The sequence below is a fragment of the Lachancea thermotolerans genome, assembly GCF_000142805.1.
Source record: "Lachancea thermotolerans CBS 6340 chromosome F complete sequence".
NCBI lineage: Eukaryota > Fungi > Ascomycota > Saccharomycetes > Saccharomycetales > Saccharomycetaceae > Lachancea > Lachancea thermotolerans.
The window spans coordinates 680,650-706,313 of NC_013082.1; the positions used below are offsets into that span (position 1 = coordinate 680,650).

The window sequence follows — 25,664 nt, forward strand, 5'->3', positions numbered from 1 at the left end:
TCAAACGTATGAATTGGTCACTTTTTTATTGCGCGTCACGCTAGTGAGCATGAGGGTCTTCTTTGGGGGGCTCTGGGTCGACAGTGATCATAGTGTCAATTCTCAGAATGGCGACGCAGGCCTCGAGCGCTGATTTTAGGGACTTGACCTTACTGATGGTGGGCTCGAGAACACCGCTGTGCACTTCGTCGACGACTTTGCCCTTGATCAGGTCGAGACCGTAGTTGCGGTAATTTCTGCGCTTGGTGTCATCTAGTTGGGCTTGTTGGCTGGCTGCATGGTACGAACGCAGCTTGGCGATGAGATCACTCGAGTCCTTTGCGGCGTTAACAGCAAGCGTCTTTGGGATCACTAACAACGATGCTGCGAATTCCGCGATGGCCAGCTGTTCACGCGAGCCCACGGTGGTAGCGAAGTTGTCGAGGTATATGTTCAGTGCGGCCTCTACGCAGCCACCACCTGGTACAACGTTGCCACTCTCCAATGTACGCTTGACAACCGACAGAGAATCGTGTATAGAACGCTCCATTTCATCCAGAGAGTAGTCGTTGGCACCACGCAGCACGATGGACGAGGAGGAGTGTTTGGAGGTGCCCTTGATCAGTATGCACTCGTCGTCTGAGAACTTGGCTTGAACGACCTCCTGGCAGGTACCGAGCGAGCTAGGTTCAAAGGTCTCGTCACCTTCCAGGTTAGACATTGAGCTGATTAGGGTAGCACCAGTGGCACGAGCGATTCTACGAAGATCTTCTTTCTTGCAGCGCCTCACAGCCATAACCTTGGCCTCCACAAACTCCTTCAAGCACAGATCATCAATGCCCTTGGTGGTCAGCACGACATTGGCGCCGGCCGCTATGATCTTTTGAACTCTCTCCAACACAATACCCGCCTCACGTTTGCGGATCTCCTCAAGCTGTTCAGGGTCATTTATGTTTATCTGGACACCCATGGCCATTCTCGCTTTCTGTAAATTTATGTCGAGGCACGCGATCTTGATGTTGCCACCATCGAGGCGCTTAGGCATCGCTTGTGACGCAACAGTGCAGTTCAATGCATATCCCTGGACCAACACGGACTCGCGGGCAGACTTACCGTGCGCCTTTAGGATGTTAACCGCCTTCACAGGGTACTTGATTTCTCCCTTAGAGTTTTGTGTCTTGACGGCAAGCAGAGCATCGACCACCATGTTGCTAAAAAAGTCAGAGTCCGAGCCAATGATCTTGGATGACATACTTGTCTTGGCAATGTTAACCATGGACTCTTTACCCAGCGACTCCACGGGTATGGAAAGAACCTCATTAATGTAACGGATCGCCTCTCTCAAAGCAACACGAAAACCAGTGATTATTGTAGTTGGGTGGATCTTGTTCTTAACAAGAGAATTAGCCCTCTTGAGCAGTTCCGATGCGATAATAACCACACTTGTAGTTCCGTCGCCAATCTCGCGGTCCTGCTGTTGAGCCAACTCCACTAGGATCTTACCAGCGGGATGTTGGACGTCTAGCAGTGACAGGATTGTAGCACCATCATTAGTAACTGTGAAATCACCAATGTCATCGACCAGCATCTTGTCCAGCCCCACGGGCCCCAAAGACGACTTCACCACGTTAGCCGCAGCCAAAGCCGCTAGCACATTCTGGTGTCTGATGTCATCGCCACTAATCTTCTCACCGCCCAGAAAAAGCGTGTCAGAACGCGAATTGTTCAGTACAGACGACATTTCCTATGCTACAGTGCTTGACTTCTGTTTACCTCAATTCGATGGATGATCACACAGGGCTGCTTTGGCTGAAGTTGATTTTTTTCGCCACTTTGATCGCTTTATTACCCGGAACCATATATCGTTTATGATTACATATCCTGAGCCATCGCATCACAATGTCAGTAATACGACGTAACGGGCCAGTGTCACCGGAGTTGAACTTTTGGATACCTCAACTTCTTGCACCATGTGCCATTTCTATGAATACTTTTTATCGTGACGCATGTGTCGTTGTTATTTTGCTTGCGCCAATTTTGGCGCATCTTGGTGCAAACACGCCAGGACGTATCTGCCTTCCTTTCTGAAGTCCGCGTATGGTATTAATTTGTGATCACTTCCACGTACTATCGTACAACGCCGATCAATGCTTTACAGTCGAGAAGGTCTTATTTTGCTTATTGCTGTCACTTCCCAATGCCCTGTCGCGGGAAATATATAATGCGTCGCTACTCGTCATTTGAATCTCAATTATTTGAACCCAAATATCTTTCCGAGTGCCGCCCATGTGTTTGTTTGTTTGTTTGTTTGTTTTGTTTGTTTAAGCCATTCCTTTCTTTTTGACACTTTCCGCGATTTTGAACCCTTTCCAGGGAATATCGCGCTGCCTGCCAGTTCGTTGAGTGATGCTCACAGGCATAAGAGTGACACTTAGGACGGGAAGGGAGCCCACAGAAAACAGAACGAACCTGGATGGCAAGCAGACGGCTGCTCTTCATGAATACCACAAATACTCAAACATGTGTTCAAACGCTTTCACAAAATTCAACGATGGTCCGAAATCTGTGCTTGTAACTGAAACAAACTTCTTCGTTATGACTTATTGGTACGCGCTGGATCCAGCGCAGACGCGGACTTCGCTCTCTTTGTGTAATGTGCGCATGCGGATAGCCTAGGTGGTGGCCCTGAGAACTGTCACGCTGAACAAGTCTCAATGGAGGACGCAATGTTGCAGAAAATGCATAGTTGGGAGCTCTTGCCACAACCTAAGTCCTTCTCCTTGGATCTTCATTTTAATTGTTGGATTGCTTATACAAAAAGCACAAATTATTGGATGAACACGGCCCTCCAGATCGTGCCTTAAGTTTTTGGTTAGCCAATTGCCCTATACGGAGGCAAGAACAAGTCTGTCCAGAAACAAGCTTTCTTATTCTGGGCCTAGTGCAAATCCTTCTTACCTCGGTTTCTAGGCCTTTCGAAAGCCTACAATATATGGCGCGTAAGGTGGTTGAAGCTTCAGCGGGTGATATGATAGCTCCTTTTTAAGCACCTACCAGCGGCACTACATTTCATCAGTGTTAAAATCACGATTCCCAACATTTGTGAACCGGCGGACCTAAGTGCGGTTTGTACAGCACTCGAGCGAGTACCCTTGACTTTGTGATGTTAATGCGCTCAAGTGTTGTTCTAGCTGAGTGTTCTCGTTTGATTCCTCCACTCTGCCAGCGTCCATTTATACCAGGATCACCTGAAGATTGTTAGAGCTCTTGAGAGCAAGTGATCCCTCTGGTGGAATAGTTGTGCTCGGTCCAAAATCGTGGGCACCACTTTCAAGAAACACCAAGAAGCATTGCTTTAGCGTTCCTTTTATGAGAAAGTTGTGGCGAAATGATATAATCACTCTGTGGCATGCGGAAAGCGAGGGCAAGCGCATGTATTGGTCAAAACACTAGAAGTACTTGCACCGCGTAAAATAAATGCACACTGGTTTTTTTTTGTTTTTCTAAGCAAGAAGCTCTTCTATAATAAAGACGTTTGAGGCGCCTCTGCTAATATTAACAAGCAAGACCGTTCATTCCGGAAGCGTCAGAATTTCCCGCTGTCATTAGGCCATTCTGATCATGTTTATCAAAGGAAGTAACTTCAGCGCTCCTAAGTCGTCTAAAAATGTTACCTGATTTTTGAAAGCATGCCCAGCGTCGGGTCAAAATTGAACGTTTAAAATGCATCCCTGAGGCATCAGAATCCAGCCATACCTCATTACAGGATCAAGAGCAATTGAACAAATAATTTGAAGGTGCGCTTCGAAAGGCGGAGAGTAGCTGTACTTCCGAAAGCTTCTTGAGAGCACCATTCAACCTCCGAGCCTTTGGCTCAGTTCAATCAACTTGGAGAGCGGGGCAGCCATTAGGGTTGGCAAGCTGAGCGTGGGGCGATTTTCTATTGAGTTGCATTCTCAGAAGCGGCCGTGGTGGTGACGACAGCCTCCGTTTCATCTGACTTACGCTCAGTCTGAAAATCCCTTGAAGAACTATCCATTTTCAATTCAACGTTGTTGTCTTTTTCGCTAGCATTGGATTGGTTCTCTTCGTCCGCGAAGCCGCCCTTCCGGAACCACTTGAACCTACAACACCATATAAAATGGGATAGAAATATACCGATTTCAAGTCCTGCAATAACTGAGTAAAGTGCAATACCCATTACGTCCATATTACCCAGTATGACGCTCACAATCGAGAGCCACGCACCTAGTGAGTCAATAAACAGAAACAGAAAATTTATCCCTATGACACGGCCTTGGCGCTTAGCTAGTTCGTAGTAGGGGGGCAAGAGCCCAAGCCCGAGAAGTACTGACGCGACTATCCCAAAAATAAGACTGGGCCAATGCGTGCCCCGTGAATACAAAGGTCTTAACCATAAAGTAAAGCCAATTTCCATACCAACGTCAAGTGCGGCAAGCACAACCAACATCAGCGCTATTTTTCTCCATTTCCATTGGACAGGTGGGTAGTAGAGACACTGCGCGTAACTGATGCCCGAGAATACCATAAAAAGGTGCGGCTGGATCTGAAGTATTACATTACCTTTGGTTACCATGAAGTAAATTGCAAAAGGAATACCAGAGACGACCCATAAGAACATCATACTAGGAGGGAATCCTTCACAGTTCTTACGTCTGAAGTTGAAAATGATTTGGGGAATCAGTTGGACACACCAGCAAACAGTGCCCACGATTGCTAATGCAGTAGCCCCTTTCTCTGATATCATGGCTAGTTATGTTGCTCTATACTGGTAAAAAGAGCTATGTTGTTTCTGCGAGTTTTGCTAACGCTATCTTTTTGAAGCTCAGGAAACGAATATTGATGCCAGGTTAGCTGTTTAGTACCTATCCTTACTCAAGCACAATTCAGTCCTTTAATGGTGTTTCCATTTGCTGCACTGAAACTCCGAAGCTAGTGATGGCGTATAGTATGAACCTCTTCAATTTGACTCATCACCTTCTCAGTAAGAGACCCTGCGATAAGGTCACTAGATCTTTAATCACATTTTACGTGTTCAAGAAATCTCCCACATCACATGGCATCAAAGCATTGTCTCTAAACCCTACGCATATCGCCGAATTTTGCACTGAGTAGGTAACGAGTTGAGTCCATTCACATGTCCTTCAATTAAGAAACCATGTTTTGATAACTTCGGGCCTTTTTGTTTCGGTGTGGAACATTGTCTTAAGACGAGTACTTGTAGCATTGTTAGGGGAGGATTTCAGATCTCAAGGGACCCCGGGAATTTTTGGGGACAGTCTTTGGCCTTGAACTTGTTATAGTTGCCGTTTCCGGCTTTGTTACCGGTTCTATTGACAATGTTTTTGGACTTAATCTTGAGCGGTCTATAATTATGGCATTTTGACAGATAGTTTAGCACACAAGGATAGGAGCCTCAAAACACGGACGCTCGGGTCACAAACATTCAACGTCTGTTCAGCGGCAAAAGACGTGCATCAAGTCTAGATTCAATGTAAAAGTTCCATGCCTGGAAAGGAAACAAACATACACTTGATACTTCGCTGTTGTGCAGGCTTATGGGACGTTACAAGCAGATTTTGAAGCCCAAAAGAGAAGCAAGAATGAAACCTGTAGAGAGCGCTCGTGAATAAAACGAGCGCGGCAGGTTGCCAAACGTGCATCTCCTCAAAATCTGCCGACAGTATTTCAGCTTCTTAAATCACTACCTCTTCACCATTGTAGTAAGGGGTCGCCCTTTTAGCCTAATTACGTAGCTCCAACCTGTTCGAGAGGCCGCCTTGAGTTAGAGAATAAAGTTCTTTGGCAGTTATTTAGGCTTGGCTTGTGCGCTCTCTAAATCGCGTATGGTCAAGCGACGCGGATTTGATCGAATTGGAACAAGCACGAATCAAGCAATAGCTCATGTTTCACACATTATTTTTCACTTATTTATTTTGTTTTCTTTCATAAGACATGACCTAAGCTACGCTAGGTAGGTAAAACATTAATTTCACTGCTTATCAAATAACAAAAATATCTCGGACCGAACCGCTGAACAGATTAAATCGTAAAAGCTCAGCTCTCGCAAACAACTGAAGTAATAGCCAAGTAGCTTGATATGCTTTTTAACATTAATTCTATACAATAAAAGGTCAAACTATTTGAGCGTCTCATGAACAAAGGTCAGTATGCTGCTTAAACACCCTTATTAGCTTTGCACTTCAGCTTGAGGACATCGCTCATTATTTCTTCTTTGCCTACGGGCGCAGATAATAGAGCGAAAAGGACATAAGCCTTCATAGAACGCGGAGCCTCCTACAAATGCTCTTCTGTCTTTATACACGCTTAAGCTTCTGCCTCTTCTAGTTAAACAGGTTATTCTAGCGCTTTAGTCAAGTAGTATACAGGACACAACTGTGCGTTTCTGCTTGAGAAAAAAATCAACGAATGGATCTGTTTGGAGACCTCCAGTTGGACCAGCCGCAAAAAAGGGGGCTCTTGAATGTCTCTTGCTCGTTTCGAAGTATGAGCCAAGAAGGACGCTCGCGCACCACGCGAGACATCCATAAGAAGAAGGAAACCAGTGGTAGTGGAAGAGTAAACAGATACTCAATTGTCGAAGAGACCCTTTTGTCGCTGTGTTCGGAGCTAATAAAAAAAAAAGATGACACGAGCTGTCACCCGAGAGCGACGCGGAACGCACGTGCCATTCGCAGTAAGAAATGGATGCTTGTGAATGAGGTTAGGAGATAAGGGTAGCTGTCGCAAGACATACACCTTATAAAATAGTGCACTTCTTGCTCTTTTTGATAACAGGAGGCTCCAGTGCGGCCACTATGGCCTCATCAAAAACGTTCTTGAGGCCGCGCTGCGTCAACGCTGAGCACTCCACGTACTTAATCGCGCGGAGCTCGCGTGCTAGCCTCTCTCCCTGCTCAGCTGAAATGGGGCGCAACCTCTGTCTCTGCAACTTTTCAATAATCACTTTATCATCCCTCAGATCTATCTGAGTGCCTACGATAAGGCATGGCACACCAGGACAGTGGTGATGTACCTCTGGGAACCACTTTTCTTTGACATTCTCGAACGATGGTGGTGAAATCACACTGAAGCACACCAGGAACACATCCGTGGAAGGGTATGATAGCGGTCTCAATCTGTCATAATCTTCTTGACCAGCTGTGTCAAAAAGACCCAGTGTGTACGGCTCGTCGCCAATCATCACTGTGACCGCATAGTTATCGAAAACAGTGGGCACGTAGTCAGCTGGAAACTGGTTTGTAGTGTACGAAATCAACAAGCATGTCTTACCCACGGCACCATCACCTACCACAACGCATTTGAGAGTTTGCATGTTCCTTTAATTTAGCTTTTAAAATTAATTTAAATAGACTTAGACCCACAAGTTGTCTTTTATCGCCGATTTGTTGTGCTTGGCTCTGGTTTGGTGCTCCTTGATAAATAATTTTCTTATTTCAGTTTCAAAAACCGTCCTGAGGCGAGACGAAATTTTCAAGAATACAAACACGTGATATACCGGGTAACATGAGCGCTCGCCGATAATCTAAGCGCGGAAGATAGCTGGCCAGTTTGAAAGATGGCGGAGCTGCTGTTTGAAATAGAAAGAGAGAGATCCAAGAGATCAAAGCGCCTCCAATTGTTGTATATCGGATGGGGCACACTGCCGGCAGTTAAGCCTTAGCGTTCAACTAAAAGAAAGTAGATGGTTCACTCGCTCTCGCTTTCTTCGGATTCCTCTTCCGAGGATTCCTCATCTGCCGTCTTCAACCACTCAATCCATTTCGCAGTCAAAGTCTTCGCCTGGCTATACTTCTCCTCTTGCGAGACCTGATCCCACCAAGTGTAGACCGCGTCTTCGTCTAGGATATCCAAATCGTAAAGGCATGTCAGTGCGCTGAAAAGAATGAATTCAGGCTTCTCAAACCCTTGCGCCACAACCTTCTCTAGCAGTAAGTTGGACAAGTCCACAAATTCCTCTTGGTCAAAAGCTTGGCGTTGAAACATCATACCCCATTGGCTGAAAACCTTCTGAACGGCGTCTTTTGCGCCCAGAGTTTGCGTGGCAATGAAATGGTATACCCTTCTTAATAATGCAACAACAGTGGCAGACCTCACTTCGTGGTAGCTGACGTTAATACTCATTCTTAATGTGTTCAACTCCAGCAGCGCGGTGTCCAGGTCGTGGTTGTTTTCCATAGCTCTTTCTACAGTGGCGATGGCTTCAACTGCGAAGTCTTCTTCGTCTTCTTCGTCATCCTCGTAGTCATCTCCCTCGCGGTCGGTATAGATACTGTTTGTAGACATTGACCTCTTCTTCTTGCGCTTTCCAGCTGTAGACGAAATGGAGTCGTCACTCAAATACAAGTCATCAAACTTGTATGTCAAAGAGTTCGTTACCACATCAATGACGCTGGCATCATCATCGTCCTCGGCCTTGTCACTGTCGTAAACATAACCGACACCGTCTGTGCCCACCAGCTCGTATGCAGGGGAAATGACCTTGGTACTTTCATCTTGTTTAGCAGTCTCGTCATCTTCGTAGGAGGCGCTATCGGAAAATTGAGTGGCCTTCTTCCGAACAGGTGTCTCTGATATTCTAGTACCCATTGGAATTTCCATGTTGTCATCTACCATAACGTTGAAACCGATAACACAGCCGTCATTCAAGATCACGTTAGATCCAATTTTGACACCTGATGCAACTAGTGAGTGCTCTATCAGGGATTTGGCGCCAATTACTGTGTTATCCCAAATGAAACTATCCCTTATAATAATGTTCTCGCCAATGTAGCAGTTTCTGCCGATGACGGAATTTTGAATCTTGGTGCCCTCGCCAATTTTAGAGCCAGACCCAATTGCAGTGCGCTTGCCGATTTTGCAAGATTGTGCCAAGACCACGTCTTTTTCTTTATAAATGTGTTCTGATTCGTAGGAGTACGTCTGATCATCCAACAGATTTGTATTCAAAACCATTGGGTAACACCACCTTGCAATGAAGTCCTGGGAAATAGCGTCGTACGTCTGCCAGCTTTCCACACGAGCCGCATACTCGTCAGTGATGAAGGAGTATATGCTCTTCTTAAGCAAGTCGCTGGTGAGCACACCTTTCACGAAGTCTCTTCTCAAGTACTGATAATCGAAATTCTCCTGGAAAATGGCTGGCACAAGGGGCGAGCAGATATCGACGTGACAGTCGATCAGATCATTACGCAAAGTAAATTCATCAACGTCTTCCAGTAGTTCTGGGTCAATCGCAAGCGAAGTCTTGTGTTTAGAGCTTGCAAGTGGTATATCTTGATAGTAGAGGCAGCGGTTGTTCGACTTGTCGAGTATAAAGGCGGCAGGTTCGTGGCACCGCGTTCTGTAGAATTGGCTGGCCTTGCTGAGACACATGGTAACAATGTGGTCCTTGTCTTCGGCCTTCTTCTTGCGGTGAAATTCGAGCGCTTTGTCAAATTCCATGTTGGTAACTAAGTCACCACTGACTAAGATGAAGTCGCCGGTGATTACGCCTCGGTTGTCCAAATCACGCATAGCGTCACCCACGGAGCGCGACTCTAGGGACATGATAGTAGACACACGAAATGGGGACCACGGCATATTCCATTTCGAGGTCTCAATGTATGCACTCACCTGATCTGCATGCGAGGCACAGACTAGGTACACTTCGCTAGCGCCAGCCTTTGCGAGAAACTCTAGTGTATACTCAATGAGCGGAACATTAGCGAGGGGGAGCAAGCACCGGGGTTTGACAGCGGTCAACGGCATAAAGCGCGTTTCGAACGAGTCTGTCAGCACAATAGCTTGCAAGCGCTCATCCTGCACCACCTCAGGCTTCTTACCGCCACCTACGGATTTCTTGGGAGTCTTTCCCTTCTTACCCGCCATTTTCCTCGCTGGTATTACGGCTGATAACGACAGTAGACCACCGGATGCTGTATGGGGCCTAAGTGACGCAAGTTAACAATGATTCTAAACTTTGCTCATCGGATCTTCTCCTAGCTTGCATAGAAATTGTATAAAAGGTGAAAAATCTTTATAAAAGTATTACCCGAACTTCAATAGCTGTGAAAAACGAAAAAAAGAATAGAAAGTGCTCGAGATGGGGTTCGAACCCATGACGGTCGCGTTGCTTAAGACCTATTGAAAGGCCAATTTCACAGAGTGATTCGGAGAACCGAGTTCATCTATAAGCACGAAGCTCTAACCACTGAGCTACACGAGCATTTTCGAAAGAGACGAGTGCTAAAGGGATACAACACCTGTAGAGTTTGTAAAATTTGGCATTGTTTATTGGCAACGTAATCAATAAGAAGTTATTAAGGGACACATCACGAAAAGTTCCATACATTAATGTAGATGGGCCCATGGGAGGGCTTACATTGTGTTGTTAAAAAATAGTTGCGAGATGTGTTCAAGTTGTAATGCACAAAGCCATTAGAGAGTTACCTAATAACAACACCCAAACTGCACCTAAGCATAGTTTGTGGGTAGGCTTTTCACTTGCGGACCACCAACTCTGGTCACAAAGTCAGCGGGGATGTTGGACAGAGCGACAGAGCAGACTTGCGACCAGCTCAAACCCGCTCTTTCGGCTCTAGAAGAAGATTAAATTTCTTTGCTTATATAAATTCTTCCCTAGATATTTATAACTATTATGCCAAGTAATACACTACCGTTCGGACGGTCCAAGGCTAATGTGAACCCAGTGTTTTTTTAATCGCCACACAATAGCTCAAACAAACAGCAGCAGCACAAGGCCTTCATACACCAGCCACAGCAGCCGCTGCCTTCTTCACGTGGGGGTTGCTGCTGGTACATAGGCTGCTGTTGTTGTTGGTAGTACCCTCCGCCCTGAGGTGGGCCCATAGGAGGAGGGCCCTGCTGGTAGTAACCTTGCTGAGGAGGCCCCTGCTGATAGTAGCCTTGTTGTGGTGGCCCTTGGTGATTCATTAGCGCGGTGGTGCTTCTTGTGCCTCTGAAACAGAAGTTGATTCGAAGTTAGGAAATGCACCATTGCGCCCTCTTCTTTTTCCTCGCATGAGACCGTGTATAACTATCTTGGCGCAGAAATACTCATAAAGTTCGGGTTCGAGGCTGGGGCCCTTCCTATTAATTAATGCCGCCGCGAGGCCTACACATAACGAATGGAATCAACGGTGTATCTTCACTTTATTATATAGATGACTGAACCGATGGTGGTTGGGTTTTGCGGACTTTATACACGCAACGCGGACTGATGGTTCTTCCGAGCCCGACCTCTATAGAAGCCGCGAGTCTAAAAATGCCTCTTTGGCATGCTCCTTGTTTTCTTTTTTTTCTAGCCGTTTCGTTCGCACTTGAGCTCATTCTTCTTTAGTTGTTTTCCTGGGGGCAGGGCTGTCCTTGAACTCCTTGACCTTTGGATTATCTTTGTAGCGTTGGACCGGGGTTCTGTTTACAGACGCAGCCATAAAATCGTAAAAGCGGCTGCCGTAATCGCGTGGAGGGACCGCACTTATCTCGTTCAGGTCGTGATTAAGCCCGCGCCAGAACGTTTCGAGCTTCTTTATGCAGGAGTAGTTTGTGAGACAGTCAATGATTCCGACGTAGTAAATGGTGTTGAGGTCGTTATTGAACTGGTCAGATGCACGTATACCGCCCTCATCCTGCTGAAAAAATCGCTCGACAGCCGTTTTGGACTTATTCCGCATCTGTTCTTCGGCCACAGACTTGCGTCTAACTTCCTTCAACTGTGGCTGGCTGGGATTGAACATGGTTAACCTATTGCGTTCATCTATTAAATCATTACCCTTTTCCATGTCGTGTATGCCCAACAGTAAGGAATAGTCCATGATGTTCAGGCGCGCGAGCAAGTCCACGTCCCTTTCCAGTTGCTGAAGGAACTTCTTCTTTTTAACAGGCCCAAACAAAATACTGCGTTGTTCTTCCAGCCAATTCAGGTCTTTGAGAACCGGCCTGTGGGCTTCTTCGTCCGGGTTCTGTGGAGGGTTGTACACCTTCGTGTAGCGGCCCCACGTCGAGCCCTTCAGATCGAAGGTCGCGTGGATCTCCAGGTGAGGTGGGAACAGGTTGTTCATTACCAGGAAGTATATCTTTCGGTGCTTGATCTTGCTTTTGAACGAGATTGGCATCTTCACACGGTGCAGTCCGTAGAATTGGGAGACCAGCGTATCGGGGTTTTCTTTGATGTGTGTGTAGTACTCCTTCAGCGTTCGGCGCAGGTGCTGATGTTCCGCGTGGTGGATGGTCTTGATGATGTACTTGTAGTCCCTGCTAAAGTAGAAAAATGAGCCGCTTTTCCCGGGAGAGTTCAATTCGCTGAGGATGTACTTGGAGGTCAGAGACATTAGGTAGTCCGCAGGGTCGAGACCAAAGAGCGCGCGGAGCTCCCGGAAAACTTCTGGACAGTAGTCTTTGAACTTGAATGCATATTGAGAGCTTGGCGTGAGCTCGTTGCCGTGGAAATCAAACGCCAGCTTCTTGGTCATCCGGAAGTCGCGGGGCGTGAGCGGCTTCATAATGCCCGAACACCGGGACACAGCGACCCTGATGCCGGTCAGCATGTTGTAGGCGATGGTAAAGTTAACGTGGCCCTCGCTGACCTTGTTGCCAATCAGCACGCGGTCGTCGTCCAGGAAGTTGCGCTGTTTCTTGCGCATCTCGCGCTTGTGCAATAGAGACTCGCGCATTTTCTTGATTTCGGCCGTGGCGGATTCGGACCTCTTCAGTGAGCCGTCGCTGATGGCACCAGGCCTGTTACTGGTGCCGAAAGAGCGTGTGGAGCTGGCGCGAGAGGGCCTGGAGCGTCGCAGTGTGGCTACGTTGTCAAGCTCCTCGAGCTCTGCGTCTGCGTCTGCAACCGCATCGGCGGGCGAGGCGGCGGCGCCGGGGCTTTCCTCCTCTGGATCAGCCACGGGCACAATCTTGGCGTGCTTTCCGGAGTCGAATGGGAATTGGCGCAGCGAGTCCTGGGTTGCCCTGCGGGACGGCTTGTGGCGCGAGGTGTTGCTGTTGAGAAGCACTTTGTCGTCGTCGTTCAAACCCTGAATGAACGACCCGTTTTCTACCACGCTTCTGCGGTCAATGATGCTGTCCTGGTCGTCGACCGCCGAGCCGCCGCGCGGCCGCACTTGGCGCAGCGGGCCGGGTGCAGGCTGCTCTGCTGCGCCGCTGCTGTCGCGGCGGTCTCCGTCCAGCGGACACAGCGGACTCATTGCCGCGTCTTTGAAGTCTTGTGGTTTCGTCTTGTCGTAGCTCTCCACGGACGTGGGCGACGAGTAGCAGCGCCGCTCTTGCGACGATCTGGGCGTATCGGAGCTGGTATCTCGCGCAGGAAAGAACTCTTGCGACGCAAGAGACATGGTCGCTCGGAACGCGCGGAGTAGTAGTTGTGGAAGCGAAAGAGCAGGACCCTGTGTGCGATCTGGGGGCTGTGTTTCGCTGCGAGAAGGGCTTGGCACAAGAGTCTAAGATTCGCCAGGTCCCGGTATGTTGTGTCTATTTTTTTTTGGGTTCACTTTCCAGGCTTTTCGTGAAAGAGGCGAAGGGCGCCTCCATTCGAGCCCCGCACGCGGCTCCATTGAGGGCAGCGCCGGTTCCACATATGTCACATGGTACGATGGGCCCCGTTACCCGAACTGCGCACTCCGGCGCCGCGCATGCGCGGCGCCAGAGCGCTCTCGCAGGCGTTTCCTTCGAGCACTTTCTTCGGCGTTCCTGCGACCGTGGCAAGATGCCTGCGCCTAATGCGTTGCTGCCGGGTCGTACACGTAACCAGGGATCCTCCGCCTCTGCGCTTCTCCGCATTGCCATCCGCGTTCCTCCGCCCTGGCTTATCAGGCGAAAACCCCGGATCGCTGACCATCACCATCGACGTCCGTCCCTGCTTCTCCGCCGGACGCTATCTCGAGCTAACCTTGCATGCGCCGATCGAAGCCGTGCATAAGCCCTGAACTTGCCCTGCGCCGCCCTGCGCTGCCCTCCGCACACCCTGCATCAGGAGATATTGAAAACGGCGCCCCACGTGGTATCATGCGTACGCAGTGACAGAACGCCGGGCGGCTAGCGCCTTCCTTCTAGGACTCGTCCAGACCACGTGCGATGCTCAGCCTCGCTCAGCCTCCTTATCGTCCCTGGCACCATCGTTGCTACTGGCGTCTCCAAACCCCCTTGTGTGGCACGTCTCCCCGATCGAAGGACGCAGGGACTTTGCTGCAGGTGCGCACAGAAAACTGTGGAGCAGCCCCGCATTGCGCACCTCCGGCAGAAGCTATCTTTGCAAAAAGAAACGTTTTAGTGTGATAAGAGAGCAAAAGCGGCTGAGCACGGGACCACGGAAGCACGCGCCATCGTGGCGCCGGCGCACCCTATGGGCGATTAGCGCACATGTGCAAGGCTGGTGTGGGTGAGGACTCGAGAACTTGACGGCGTTGGTCAATTACCGTGCACAGGCCCAAAGAGCGCTTCTCTGGATGGTCGGTTGGTAAGCTCAGGCTCTGGATGCGAGAAGGCGATCCGGGAGCAACTCACCGTGCTGGCAAAGGCGTTCCGCAGGTTCCGCAGGTCCCGCAGGTCCCGCAATTCCCAGGGCTCGAGCCGCTCGGTTCGGGAGGCGTACACGGCCCCGCAGCGACTGAGCGCCCGGTTGCTGCATGTTGCAACGCCGTTTTTTTTTTTCTTAATCAATTAGATGACCCACCTTACATAAGCCAAAGGTCCCACGTTTAGTGGGTGGGGGGCGCCTTCCGGGCAAAGGTATATAAAGGGCCGGGCCTCGCGGCTGGAACTGAATCTCCGGGTTCTTTTCTAGACTTATTTCATGTTATTTATTCTTTCCTTGTATACACTAAGCACCGGTCTATTCATTAGATAGCTCATACTAGATAGACCACAATACGCTAGAACTAGTTTCGCCGACACAGAGACGCCACATCGCTCCGACCTCGCGCTCTCACCGCCCGCCCACTAGTTACAAACCGCATATATCACCCTAGCCTCACAGCCCGCCGCCCCGCCCCCACCCCAGACCCTTGTCCTGCACCGTGCGACATGCCCGCCTCCCCGCAGACAGTGCCGCCACTCTCGCAGGAGTTTCACACGCTGAGCGTGCGCGACACCGTGCACGTGCTCAAGACAGACGCCAACAACGGCCTCCGCGCGTCTGACGCGCAGGAGCGCCTGGCCACGTACGGCGAAAACACGCTCGGTGACGACTCCGCCATCGACTTCAAAAGCATCCTCATCCACCAGGTGTGCAACGCGATGATCCTCGTGCTGTTCATCTCGATGGTGATCACGCTCGCGATCCGCGACTGGATCTCGGGCGGCGTGATCGCCTTCGTCGTCTTCATCAACGTGGCCATCGGGTCCTTCCAGGAATACAAGGCGTCCAAGACCATGAACTCGCTCAAGTCGCTCAGCACGCCTAGCGCGCACGTTGTGCGCGACGGCAGCGACGAGACCATTGCCAGCCAGCAGCTCGTCCCCGGTGACCTCTGCGTTGTCAAGGCCGGCGACACAGTGCCTGCAGACCTGCGTCTCGTGGAATGTGTCAACTTTGAGACCGACGAGGCCCTGCTGACCGGCGAGTCGCTGCCCATCGCCAAGGACTCGTCCCAGGTATACCCCGCCACCGAGGACACCCCCGTGGGTGACCGCCTCAACCTGGCCTTTGCCAGCTCCACAGTGTCCAAGGGACGTGCCACCGGTATCGTCGTGAAGACCGCACTCGACACCGAGATCGGCAAGATCGCACAGAGCTTAAAAGGCGACAACTCCCTGATCTCCAAGGACGAGAACAAGTCCTTCTGGGGCAACGCCGCCGTTACCCTCAAGACCACCATCGGCTCCTTCCTGGGCACCACCACCGGCACCCCGCTGCACCGCAAACTCTCCAAGCTGGCCGTCTTGCTATTCTTCGTCGCAGTGGTCTTCGCCATCGTGGTTATGGCCACCCAGAAATTCGTTGTCAACAAGGAGGTTGCCATCTACGCTATTTGTGTCGCAGTCTCCATGATTCCCTCCTCGCTGGTCGTGGTTCTCACGATCACTATGTCTGTTGGCGCCAAGATTATGGCAACCAGAAACGTCGTGGTGCGCAAGTTGGACTCTCTCGAGGCTCTGGGCGCCGTCAACGACGTTTGCTCCGACAAAACAGGTACTCTCACTCAAGGGCGTATGATCGTCAAGCAGGCTTGGATCCCCTCCTTTGGCACCGTGACCGTCTCCAACTCCAACGACCCATTCGACCCCACTGATGGCAATATCGAACTCATCCCCCGTTTCTCCCCACACGAGTACAACCACAACGATACCGAGGACGTCGGGATCATCACTGACTTCAAAAACAAGTTCTTCGCAGACGCGCTTCCTCAAGAACTGGATTCTGATCTGTTTATGAACTGGCTAAAGACCGCCACACTGGCCAACATCGCACACGTATATCAGGACCCAGAAACCGGCGATTGGAAGGCCCACGGTGACCCCACTGAAATCGCCATTCAGGTTTTCGCCCACAAGATGGACTTTCCCAGAACCGCCTTAACTTTGGAAAACCAATCTGACTCTGAGAGCGAGGTAGGAAGCTCTACTGAGAAGCTGCCCGAACAAGAAGCTCAATACAAACACGTTGCCGAATTCCCCTTCGACTCCTCTGTAAAGAGGATGTCTGCAGTGTACGATTCTCTAAAAGAGAACAACCGCCGCCATGTTTTCACCAAGGGTGCATTTGAAAGAGTCCTAAGCTGCTGCACGAAATGGCTCCCTGATGGCCACGACGAAAAGAACGCTAGATCTATGACCCAGGAAGACAAGGACCAAGTTTTGAAAAACGTTGAGACGCTGTCTTCCGAAGGCTTGCGTGTCCTGGCCTTCGCCACCAAATCTTTTGATGAGGCACAAGCTCAAGAGCTGGGCTCCAAGTTAACCAAGGATCGTGACTTTGTCGAAAGCGAGTTGATTTTCCTTGGCTTGGTCGGTATCTACGACCCCCCACGCCCTGAGACTGCTGGTGCCGTGAAGCAATTCCACAAAGCCGGCATCAATGTCCACATGCTAACAGGTGACTTTCCTGGTACTGCCAAGGCTATTGCTCAGGAAGTCGGAATTTTGCCCAGTAACTTGTATCATTACCCCAAGGAGGTTGTCGAATCTATGGTTATGACTGCCGCCCAGTTTGATCAGCTAACCGATGAAGAGATCGACAACCTACTGGTTTTGCCACTAGTCATTGCTCGTTGCGCGCCACAAACCAAAGTGCGGATGATTGACGCTTTGCACCGTAGGGATAAGTTTTGTGCCATGACTGGTGATGGTGTCAATGACTCTCCCAGTTTAAAGAAGGCCAATGTTGGTATCGCAATGGGAATTAATGGCTCAGATGTTGCCAAAGATGCTTCTGATATTGTTTTGAGTGACGACAACTTCGCTTCCATCTTGAATGCCGTCGAAGAGGGTAGAAGGATGAGCGATAACATCCAAAAGTTTGTTCTTCAGCTTCTCGCTGAAAATGTTGCACAAGCTTTGTACTTAATGATTGGGCTGTGCTTCTTAGATGAACAAAAGTTGTCCGTGTTCCCGCTATCTCCTGTCGAAGTCTTGTGGATTATTGTTGTTACGTCTTGTTTCCCCGCCATGGGTCTTGGACTTGAAAAGTCAGCCCCAGATATCATGGAAAAGGAGCCAAAGAACTCAAAAGTAGGCATCTTCACCTGGGAAATTATCTTGGACATGTTAGTGTACGGTACTTGGATGGCTGCTTGCTGCCTGGCTTGTTTCGTAACCGTGATCTACGGTAAAGGCAACGGCCAACTGGGTGTGGACTGTAACAACTCGTACTCGGAAAGCTGTCACTACGTTTTCCGCGGTCGTGCTGCTACATTTGCCAGTATGACTTGGTGTGCACTGATTTTGGCCTGGGAAGTTATTGACATGAGAAGGTCGTTCTTTAAGATGCAACCCGAGACCGACACACCATACACACAATGGATGAAAGATATCTGGTCTAATCAGTTTTTGTTTTGGTCGGTAATTTTCGGCTTCCTCTCGGTCTTCCCTGTGGTTTACATCCCAGTGATCAACGATGATGTCTTCAAGCACAAGGGCATAGGATATGAATGGGGACTTGCGTTTGCATACACAGTTGCGTTCTGGATTGGCGCTGAAGTTTATAAATACTTCAAGAGATGCTACTTCAAGAACAAAGGCAAAGCGCGCAACCCAGAAAACGACTTGGAGAGCAAGCGTGTCCATGACCCCTTCGAGAAGTATAACACTGCACACTCTGGCTCCACTACTTTGCAGGTCACTGTAGGAGACTATAAGAATTGAGTAGAAGTGACACTTGTATAATAACGATTATAACTTAATTTAATTAAAACCCTTATCACAATTAAACGTGCTGAAGAGCCTTGTTGAGTAGGTCAACAGTCCTGAAAACATCTTGGAAAGTATTGTAGAGCGGGGCCGGGGCGATCCTGATCACGTCGGGCCTGCGCTCATCCACGATAACACCCCTCTCATTCAGGTATTTGAAAACCTGCTCCATAGTATCTAGCTTAGGGTCGTCATGGTGGGGGGAGAACAGCAATGAAAGCTGAGCACCGCGCTCGTCCTCATCCAAGGGCGTTATGATAGTAAAGCCTGGTTTCGACTGAGGAGTGGCAGTGAGAGATTCATGGTAGAATGGTGAATTTTGTAAGAGTTTCAGTAAATAGCCCGTTAGCAATAAAGATCTCTCGCGTAAAGCTTCGATGCCGCCAAAGTCCTTGATGACCTCAAGGGAGGAGCGCAAAGCTACTACGTCGATGACGCTTGGATTGGACTGACGGAACCCCAGGGCGCCGGATATTGGCTCGAAGACCTCCTTCATTTGGAATCTTCTTTCTCTGTTATTACCCCACCAGCCGGCCAAACGCGGCATGTAGCCCTCCTGGGTGTGAGAAGCGACCTGGGCGTGTTTCTCGTGCACAAAAATACCAGCGATTCCTCCAGGCCCCGCATTCAGATATTTATACGAACACCAACACGCGAAGTCAACTCCCCAGTCGTGGAGCTGCAGAGGAACGTTCCCGACCGCATGCGCAAGATCCCATCCGACAACCACGTCCTCAAACTGGTGTGCATACAGGGTGATTTTCTTCATGTCGAATAGCTGGCCCGTATAGTACTGAATACCAGGTAGACACACTAGTGCCAGCTGCTCACTGTTTTCACTAATTGCCTTTATGATATCGTCTGTTCTCAGGTAGGTTTCGCCCTCACGGGGCTCCAGCCTCACCAAGGCCTCCTCTGGGTCCACGCCGTGGATCGCACACTGGTTGAGGAAGGCGTAGAAGTCCGAGGGGAACGCACCCTTTTCGCAGATGATCTTGAATTTCTGCGAGTTGGGGCGATAGAAGGCTACCAGAAGTGCGTTTAGGTTTGCGGTGAGAGACCCCATCACGGCGACCTCAGACTCTAGCCCACCCACGACGGATGGAAGCAGGTTTGAAAGGGGCAGGTCAATATCGACCCAAGAGGTCAGGCCCTGTGGCTCGCCGCGGTGGCGGAAATGGGACTCGACCGCACGGTCTGCCCAGGCATCAAGTTCGCTGTTCACTGCCTCCCTGGTGGCCCTGGGCATACACCCTAGCGAGTTTCCGCACAGGTAGGTTACTGGAGAAAACTTTGAGAAATTGGCCGAGGGCGCGCGGAGGCCCATGGACTCGTAGGTAGGAATGCACATAGCATCGCGGTGCGTTGCAGGGTACTGGTTGTCGAGTTCAACTGCCTTTTCCATAACTTCTTTGTGGGCTTCGTCAGCGTCGGTTGGTGCTTTACGACCTTTCGTTGTGATGTGATGATGTGCAACGTTTTCTTAGGAATTTTTCAAGGTGAACAACAGGCCATGGCCCGCCAGAACAATGGAGCCGGGCGAAGAGAGCGGCGGGCCCGGGCCGCTCCGGCCGGGAGCGGGGCTTGAGGGTGCTATTTCGCAAGCATCTATGAAAATTCTACAGGTAGTTGATGGCCTCTGGCTCGCGAACTAGCCATATTTTTGACCTCACTCAAAGTTCGGTCTCTGCGGGGAGCGGCAAGCTGGAAAGGCTCCCACTTGTGCCACTCAGTGCCCCCCGCATTACAACAGTCATTAACGCTTGTGTTGTCGCCGTCCCGCGACCACAAACGTTTTAACGTCTTTTTGGCGGTCTGAACATAAAGTGTCACGTAGGGATGAAGTGATATTCAACGGCATTGTTCGGTGCGTCACCAGTAGACGCAGTGTAAGAAAACGGGAAGATCCGCGATTGCGAAGCTTCTCCGGCAGAATCACTACACCAATGGCACCTGAGAAACATGTGCGAGCTTCTATACTGGAAGAAAAATCCCCAATTTCCTCTATCGCCAGAAACCACCGCTTGCTCCCCGCAAGACTGGCGCGACGTGCGGAGGCGACGCAAAAAGAGTGAAAAGGACAAGAAACGCCTCCAGGAGACGAGAAAGTGTGCGCACACCTGCAAAACAGCGCGCGAGGCTGGCCACAAAGACGAGCGCCGCGCCACACACCCGCCACGTGACAAAGTTCCCCGCGAAGGCTCTCTAATCCAGCGGTAAATAGCCCAAGTAGCGATACGCAGCCCAGGACCGCCACGCCAGAACGGCGTGAGCACTATGGGTCGCAGAGCGTCCTTGAAGCCGTCGTGGATCACTACACACGAACAACGCCGCCCTGCCGCCGCCGCGGGCCCCGCGAAGCGTTCACAAGGCCGCGGGAGCACTCAGTTTCTCACATGCCTACAATAGCGTCGCTCCGGAGCCCCCAAATGCTCAAGCCCCGTAAATCACAATATACGAACCATATGTAATCACCGCCCGCGCTTCCTGGGAGCCCCCAGATCGTCCGCATCACTGCCACAAGCATGTCTCACTCTAGTCGCGCACCGACAAACTTCTCCTCCGCACCACGCTGCTCCGCCGCTTGTCGCCTGCGCGCCTGGGGCGCGCACGAGCGCATCTAATTAAAAACGCTGGCCAGCCTTCGCACAAAGTGACAAAAAAAGTGGATTTCACGGTACTCAACTTTTGCACAGGAGGTAAAGCACAAACCACTAGTCCCCACCACGCAAACCACCGAAAAGGGCCCAATGGCTAGTGAACGCGAGCCCTCAGACGATCCATCGGTTTCTCCGCGGTCAGCCTCGCCGCTCAAGCCCGCCTCTAGTGCGCCCGGCACGCCATTGGCGGCTGTTCCGCCGCCCCAAACTTCCGGGCTAAGCGCGCACATCGACTCCACGCGTACGCCGCCCGACTCGCAGTTGGATACCGCCAAGCCAACTTCTGCGCCGCAGAATACACCCGCCGACAGTCCTGAGCCGGCGCTGGGCTTGCCCGACAGCGCCGGGCGCGCTGTCGAGCACGGGTCCCAGCGCCCTCACTCCTCTCTGCCGCCGCCACCAATCCGGGGGGATCGTGCCGGCGGCGGCCCGCCGGGCGAAAAAATTGAGGCCGGGAAAGAAGAAGGCGTCGTGAAGAGCGACGGAAAAGCCGCGGGCGCGCCCGACGCGGACGTGAAAAGTGAGGGAAGCGGGGACAGCCTCGACGTCACCGGGAACGAAGAAGAGAAGGTCGCGGGCGACGACGCCGGTAGCGGCGGAACAGGCAGCGACGCGGGCGCGGACGAGGACGAGGACGAGGCGGCCGCGGCGCGGCGAATGCAGCTGCCGCACATCTCGACACTGCTGGCGATGTCGCGCGAGCAGGACGCGCGCGGCGGGCCGGCCTCGAACGCGGTGCTGGCGCGCCGCAGTGTGTTCGCCACGTCCGCATCGCGCTGCTCCAGTAGCGATAGCGGCAGTGCGCGCGAGACAGGATCCGGCGTCCCCGCACCCGCACTGGCGGTGCCGGGAAAGGTGCTGGGCGCGCGCAAGGTGCTGACGCCCAACCGGCTGTACTTTAACAGCCATCGCTCTGCCACAGACCCGAGCGCGAGCCCCGACCACAACTACAAAATCAACATCTCGTCGCTGCTCAACTCGCGCGGCGAAGACGTGTACACGCTGCGGTCCCAGGAGGACCCCAGCTCTTCCCCGGTGTTCGCGGGCCTCGTGGACAGCGAGGACGCGGGCGTCGTGGCGCCCCCCACGTCGCAGCCGCGGTTCATCAACTCCAAGCTGGACGAGGTGCGGTCGCGGGTCCTGCTGGACCCCAATTCACAGTCGCGCCCGCAACCACTGCCCTTTGCCGGCGCGCAATGGGCCTCGCGCGACGACGACTCCGCGGCCGCAGGTGCCGCCGCGGCCATCATAACAAAGATGCGGTCCTCGCCGTACGGTGCGCACGACGACTCAAACTCTTCGAGCCGACCAGGCTCGGCCAGCTTCAGACAACACATGCGGCCCGTGATACGCATCAACCAGCGCGAGTACGAGTCCGATGACAGCGACGAAAACGCGATCATCGAGGATGACACCGAAGACGAGCTCCACGACGACTACCAGCGGCGCGGCTCCAACAAGATCAGCTGGAACAAGAGCGGGATGAAAAAGAGGGTCACCAGAAGACAATCCGCACCCTCTTCCAATTTCAAACGCAGACATTCAGGCTACAATGACAGCGCCAAGCGCGAATCGCGCCACTCCTCCACCTCCTCCACCTCCACGGTCACATCTCTGCTGTCCGCGGCGGCGTTGCTAGGAAAAGTACCGTCTGCCACCTCCCAAGAACAAGGTGGCGCCGGCCAACCCAGACACAAGACTTTATCTGTTAACCACGAACCTTTCCTTACGCCCTCATCGCCGAAGGAAAAGCCCAGGCGAAAGAATAATTCCGGCTCGCGCTCGCGGACTGGTTGTTGGATCTGCAGGCTGCGCAAGAAAAAGTGCACTGAAGAGAAACCGAGCTGCCACAACTGTCTCCGGCTCAACCTGGAGTGTTTTTACGATCACACCAAGCCTGACTTCATCTCCGACACGTCCAAGAAAAACGAGAAACTGGAAGAAATTAAAAAAAAGACTAAAGAGGCCAAACGCATGGCCATGAGAAGAAAACCTTAGAACTCCGCCACCAGTACCATTACGCATAAATGATCCGAGAGACTCGCAAGTGCTGAGACAGCATTCCACAATGACTTAGCCATTGGGACTATTCACAATTTTTTTTTTTTATTTTTTTGGTAGGGAAACACAAGACATGTCGGCGGCAGAACAAGGCCTTTTAACAATCAATTGTACATCACATAGACTACTTCTATATAACTTTCAAGCAGATTTCCACACCTCAATCCTATCAATATTGTGGATAGGCGTAGTTCCCCATGAACGCAGGAGACTGAGCCTGGAGGCCGGCTGTCCCTTGTTGGGGAGCAAGTGGCGCAGGAGGGTTCATGCCGGCGTTTTGAGGTAGAGGCATCATAGGGTTGTATGCAGCTAGAGGGTATGCCTGAGGCCAGTATTGCATGTAAGGTGTGTTCACCATCTGGAGAGGAACATTAGGATAGAATGGCGCCTCGAACAGTTGGCTTGTATTGGGCGCAGCGTTTTGCACAATCGCCGGAGAGCTGACAGGAGCATGGGGAGGATAGTACTGCATAGGCTGTGCCATCACTGGAGCAGCTGCATTAGGGGTGCTACCTGCCGCAGGGCTCATATTCAAAGGAGGTTCTACTGCGGCGGGCATAGCCTGGTGTCTCTCGGAGAGACTACTTCTGCTTTCTGAACCCGCCGCCTTTTGTTTGGTGAAACTCGGAGTGCTGACATCTCGAGATAGCGGTCTCTCGGTGAATGAGGTACTAGGTCTTGCCTTGATACTAGCAGGCGCCTGAGGTACGGAGGACCCGCTGTAGCCCCATGTAGCAGGGCCAGACTCATTCTGGATTTTTGCCTCAAGCTCTCGCATTGACACTGACTTTTTAAGAGTGGATTGGGGAGTGTTTTTAGCCTTTTGAGCCCAGCTCTGCCCCGCTTTGGTCTTAATCGCAGACTTCATAAACTGCCCATCAACAAATTGGATACCACAAGCGTTTTTCGCCAAAAATCTCTTCCCGGACACACCGACAGCCTCAAGTCTCAGCTTATGTTCATCCTTCTTGGACAGCCTTTTGTCAACCATCCCAATCAAGGCGCCTGATGCATTACCGGCGCTGAAAACCTCATCGTCATTGAAGTCAGAAAGAGTAAATTTCACACTTTTGAAATCTCTGAGCGAAACGTCTTCTTCAAAAAAGTAAGGCCTTCTAGGCCGGTGGTTGAGCTCCGGAGGCCGTGTCAACGTTGGGCTTTTAAGAACAGAGTTCATCAAACGCATCATTGCGTCACAAAACCTCACATCTCTATGAGCGAATTGCAGTGCAGCCTTGTTACTCATTAACCAGCAGTTAACAACGCGGACAAAAGCGAGGTAAACCCATTCCTGTTGGTTTTCAATTTCCTTAACCACAACATTGTCAATAAAATGACTAATGAGATCAAAGCTAAAGCCCAAGAATGAGTTCTTAACCTTTTGAGTAGCTTTTTCGTCCTTGTTCGCGCTATTGTAGGTCTTCAACAGGTCGAATCCGGCAATCAATAAAATTTCGTTTTGTAGGATCAAAGGAAGGTTCTTGGCGTACCTGGTAGCAGTCTTTTGGCAATACTGCTCTCTAATATGCTGCAATCTAGCTCCGCTGAGTAGACACTTTCCGGTTTCACCAGACCAGAGTGCAGGGGCGAAATTGGCACAGAACAAGACCAAGAAGTATATTTCGATAATTTCCCGGTTGACCACTCGCCCGTCTCTTTCTTGTTTGAAGATGTCTTGAAATGCGATCATGACTTGCGTGAAGATTTTGCTGTTGGGGTCGCAAACTGAGCTCAAAAAATTGGGGAGCCCTGCCGCACTAGGGAGCCGGGAGAGCGCGCTTCTAGCAAACGAATATGTCGAAAAGCCAAAGTTTCTGGCTTGAACGTAAATCAGACCCTCTTGGAGGTAGGGTTCACCAACTGAAGGGAGAACTAAAGTCGCCAGGTTGAAGTACCTCATCGATTTTTTAAAAAACTGGAGGTCTTGGGAAGTATCCTTGAATTTCTCGCACATTGACTTATACCGGTGGCATGACCCAAGGTTCAGTAAAGACCGGTGAATTAGGATTATGACCGAAATAGCCAGCTGGTCGTCGCTTCGAAGGACGGTTTTCTCAGGGCTTTCCTTTGTCTGGATGTTCAACTTTTGAAGGAAGAGGTGTGGCAGAATTTCAAACAGCTCGAACTCGGAACTCACTTTTTCGAGAATGCCGTAGTAGAACTTGTGGATGACCTTGAAAAACTTGGTGAGCTTGGAGTTTAGCTTTCTTAACTCAACGTAACGAGGTTTTTGGTCAACATTGACCGACACAAGGTGCTGCCGCCAAAGCTGGAACCACTTGAATATCGGGTAATGCACACTTTTCCACAAACAGTCCATAGTTAATTGCATGTCTTCGGCACCTCTCACCGGCTCGCCTGCATGCCCTTGGCCATCGTCCGACAGCAGTATCTCGTCGAAATACTTGTTGCACTTAGAGTGCGCGAATGTAAGAAACCCACTGAGCAATGCGTCGTCCTGGTTTGCGGAGTATGCCTGCAAGATGCCGGCCAGCTGCTCTTGGTATTTTTTAAACTGATTCAGGATCCCTTCCGGACCTGAGTACTCAACGCTTGACATTACTA

General features: G+C 50.9%; 10 protein-coding genes and 1 non-coding gene across 11 annotated transcripts; 2 read left to right on the top strand and 9 right to left on the bottom strand.

Moving 5' to 3' along the window:
• Nucleotides 1-40: 40 nt before the first annotated feature.
• On the bottom strand, nucleotides 41-1,720 carry TCP1 (chaperonin-containing T-complex alpha subunit TCP1; the record flags this gene model as incomplete). The annotated part of the gene is made up of 1 exon (XM_002554499.1): nucleotides 41-1,720. The coding sequence occupies one exon, from the start codon at nucleotides 1,718-1,720 to the stop codon at nucleotides 41-43; it is 1,680 nt and encodes a 559-aa protein (XP_002554545.1).
• Nucleotides 1,721-3,919: 2,199 nt separating this feature from the next.
• Nucleotides 3,920-4,747, bottom strand: ILT1 (Ilt1p; the record flags this gene model as incomplete). The annotated part of the gene is made up of 1 exon (XM_002554500.1): nucleotides 3,920-4,747. The coding sequence occupies one exon, from the start codon at nucleotides 4,745-4,747 to the stop codon at nucleotides 3,920-3,922; it is 828 nt and encodes a 275-aa protein (XP_002554546.1).
• A 2,013-nt stretch (nucleotides 4,748-6,760) lies between these two features.
• CDC42 (Rho family GTPase CDC42) lies at nucleotides 6,761-7,336 on the bottom strand (the record flags this gene model as incomplete). The annotated part of the gene is made up of 1 exon (XM_002554501.1): nucleotides 6,761-7,336. The coding sequence occupies one exon, from the start codon at nucleotides 7,334-7,336 to the stop codon at nucleotides 6,761-6,763; it is 576 nt and encodes a 191-aa protein (XP_002554547.1).
• Nucleotides 7,337-7,710: 374 nt separating this feature from the next.
• GCD6 (translation initiation factor eIF2B catalytic subunit epsilon) lies at nucleotides 7,711-9,891 on the bottom strand (the record flags this gene model as incomplete). The annotated part of the gene is made up of 1 exon (XM_002554502.1): nucleotides 7,711-9,891. The coding sequence occupies one exon, from the start codon at nucleotides 9,889-9,891 to the stop codon at nucleotides 7,711-7,713; it is 2,181 nt and encodes a 726-aa protein (XP_002554548.1).
• Nucleotides 9,892-10,097: 206 nt separating this feature from the next.
• KLTH0F07964r lies at nucleotides 10,098-10,228 on the bottom strand. Its single transcript has 2 exons — nucleotides 10,192-10,228; nucleotides 10,098-10,133 (listed from the first exon to the last, which is right to left on the bottom strand). It is a non-coding gene; the product is annotated as a tRNA-Ile (tRNA).
• Nucleotides 10,229-10,719: 491 nt separating this feature from the next.
• On the bottom strand, nucleotides 10,720-10,956 carry CPP2 (cysteine-rich palmitoylated domain-containing protein CPP2; the record flags this gene model as incomplete). Its single annotated transcript, XM_002554503.1, has 1 exon — nucleotides 10,720-10,956. One exon carries the CDS (start codon nucleotides 10,954-10,956, stop codon nucleotides 10,720-10,722), a length of 237 nt encoding a protein of 78 aa, XP_002554549.1.
• A 392-nt stretch (nucleotides 10,957-11,348) lies between these two features.
• On the bottom strand, nucleotides 11,349-13,367 carry MSS4 (1-phosphatidylinositol-4-phosphate 5-kinase; the record flags this gene model as incomplete). The annotated part of the gene is made up of 1 exon (XM_002554504.1): nucleotides 11,349-13,367. The coding sequence occupies one exon, from the start codon at nucleotides 13,365-13,367 to the stop codon at nucleotides 11,349-11,351; it is 2,019 nt and encodes a 672-aa protein (XP_002554550.1).
• A 1,687-nt stretch (nucleotides 13,368-15,054) lies between these two features.
• On the top strand, nucleotides 15,055-18,333 carry KLTH0F08030g (KLTH0F08030p; the record flags this gene model as incomplete). The annotated part of the gene is made up of 1 exon (XM_002554505.1): nucleotides 15,055-18,333. The coding sequence occupies one exon, from the start codon at nucleotides 15,055-15,057 to the stop codon at nucleotides 18,331-18,333; it is 3,279 nt and encodes a 1,092-aa protein (XP_002554551.1).
• Nucleotides 18,334-18,394: 61 nt separating this feature from the next.
• Nucleotides 18,395-19,783, bottom strand: BNA5 (kynureninase; the record flags this gene model as incomplete). Its single annotated transcript, XM_002554506.1, has 1 exon — nucleotides 18,395-19,783. One exon carries the CDS (start codon nucleotides 19,781-19,783, stop codon nucleotides 18,395-18,397), a length of 1,389 nt encoding a protein of 462 aa, XP_002554552.1.
• Nucleotides 19,784-21,128: 1,345 nt separating this feature from the next.
• On the top strand, nucleotides 21,129-23,036 carry UME6 (DNA-binding transcriptional regulator UME6; the record flags this gene model as incomplete). The annotated part of the gene is made up of 1 exon (XM_002554507.1): nucleotides 21,129-23,036. One exon carries the CDS (start codon nucleotides 21,129-21,131, stop codon nucleotides 23,034-23,036), a length of 1,908 nt encoding a protein of 635 aa, XP_002554553.1.
• A 232-nt stretch (nucleotides 23,037-23,268) lies between these two features.
• KLTH0F08096g (KLTH0F08096p) lies at nucleotides 23,269-25,659 on the bottom strand (the record flags this gene model as incomplete). Its single annotated transcript, XM_002554508.1, has 1 exon — nucleotides 23,269-25,659. The coding sequence occupies one exon, from the start codon at nucleotides 25,657-25,659 to the stop codon at nucleotides 23,269-23,271; it is 2,391 nt and encodes a 796-aa protein (XP_002554554.1).
• Between the last annotated feature and the right edge of the window lie 5 nt (nucleotides 25,660-25,664).